The sequence below is a fragment of the Trichinella spiralis genome (assembly GCF_000181795.1).
Source record: "Trichinella spiralis strain ISS 195 chromosome Unknown Scfld227, whole genome shotgun sequence".
Classification (NCBI taxonomy): domain Eukaryota; kingdom Metazoa; phylum Nematoda; class Enoplea; order Trichinellida; family Trichinellidae; genus Trichinella; species Trichinella spiralis.
The window spans coordinates 1-1441 of record NW_003527166.1 but is presented as its reverse complement, the minus strand read 5'-3'; the positions used below and the strand labels follow the sequence as shown (position 1 = coordinate 1441).

Here is a 1441-nt window from a genome sequence, read left to right as displayed (position 1 = left end):
AATGAAAAACGTCGACCACAAATAAATTGCAGAGTTCAAATGCACGGGCAAAAATACAATTAAGTTGAATGTATTGTGCTGAGCAAATGTGAGCAAATTTGATCGGTTGGAGAAAATAAATCCGTGGAAATGAAAAATAGAAGATGATGATAACGTTTCAGGGAATTATTTAGTCGGATATTTCAAGTTCAATAGGATGATGATGAGGATGACAAAGCGCAAAAGCCATGAAAGAGCTGACAGTTTTTGACGGATAAATGACCAACAATGATATGGATATCAGACCGGGTCAAAAGAAGTACGTCGGTCAGCTGTGTGATGATGACCTCTTGAACTTTTCTCCCTTTCTTTTTTTTTTCAAAACCATCAGTGCCGTCGGCTAGCTAGTAGCCAATTGCGCAACCGTGGGCAGATGCTGACCAGCGACGGCGCAGATGCGACCACGAATGTTAAATAACATCCACCAAATCGCAGTTTCATTAACTTTAATTATATTCGCAAGAAATGAGATTTGGAAAATTAACCTCTCCCGCATGCTGGGGCGGTCATGGGCAGAGAATTTTTGGATAAAAGATCCACAGCGTGAAGCGGTGCCGCTAGCCAGGCTTACTAATTACCGACGTTGGCTTAACAACGTTGCTTTCCACGGTTCTATCGATCCCAGTGGACAAAAGACACTGCAAATGAATAATAGCCCAAGAAGTCTGAGATGAAATAAAAATTGCTTCCCTGAATTTCATCTGTTGTTCAATTTTGAATTTTTGGAAATGCATTTTTTTTGAAATTCATAAAACCGAAAAATTCAGATGAAATGCTGCTGAAAAAAGACCACCAGCCAGCAATGAGTGAGTGATAAAATAGAACACTGACGGAAAATGACGGACGTGTAATGATGATGATGATGACGATGAGAGAATATGGAATGCTTTCAATATTGTTAAAATGAACGGCATTCAACCGACAATGAGTTATTACATTTCAATGCATCAGTTAGTGGCTCTTTGTTCATTTCGGCATTATACAAAATCGATAAGCATTTGGCGCATTTTAAAGACCAAATCACGATCCGAAGAAGAAGAAGAAGAAGAAGAAGCTAAAAGATTCATTCATCGTTGGTTTCAATTAAACCTATTATTAATAACAAAATGTGACATGACGTCTGATAATTTTCCAACTGTAGCTTTCATTCATTCATTCATTCTTAAAATACATCCATGGACTGGGTCAGGAAAAAAAACATATTCAACCCAACGTTCCCCAAGTGACCATAAAAAAACCTATTGATGGATAAGTGATAAATTTTCTTAACACCTTAATAAAAGGAAACAATGCTAACAGAACGTACCGCGAAATATGGAACCCAACCACCCGTAAGTCAATTTAACCTGGGCCTTGGTTCTTCCGGTCAAGCTGGAAAAATGGTTACCTTGGCAAAATCTTC

The 1441-nt window shown here is 38.3% G+C and overlaps 2 protein-coding genes across 2 annotated transcripts; one reads left to right on the top strand and one right to left on the bottom strand.

Annotated features, from left to right (window-relative positions):
• Positions 1-379: 379 nt before the first annotated feature.
• Positions 380-773, bottom strand: Tsp_14034 (putative peptidase, M20D family). Its single transcript, XM_003370971.1, has 2 exons — positions 611-773; positions 380-483 (listed from the first exon to the last, which is right to left on the bottom strand). Exons 1-2 carry the CDS (start codon positions 771-773, stop codon positions 380-382), a joined length of 267 nt encoding a protein of 88 aa, XP_003371019.1.
• Positions 774-942: 169 nt separating this feature from the next.
• Positions 943-1284, top strand: Tsp_14033 (conserved hypothetical protein). Its single transcript, XM_003370970.1, has one exon. It carries the CDS (start codon positions 943-945, stop codon positions 1282-1284), a length of 342 nt encoding a protein of 113 aa, XP_003371018.1.
• Positions 1285-1441: the final 157 nt, after the last annotated feature.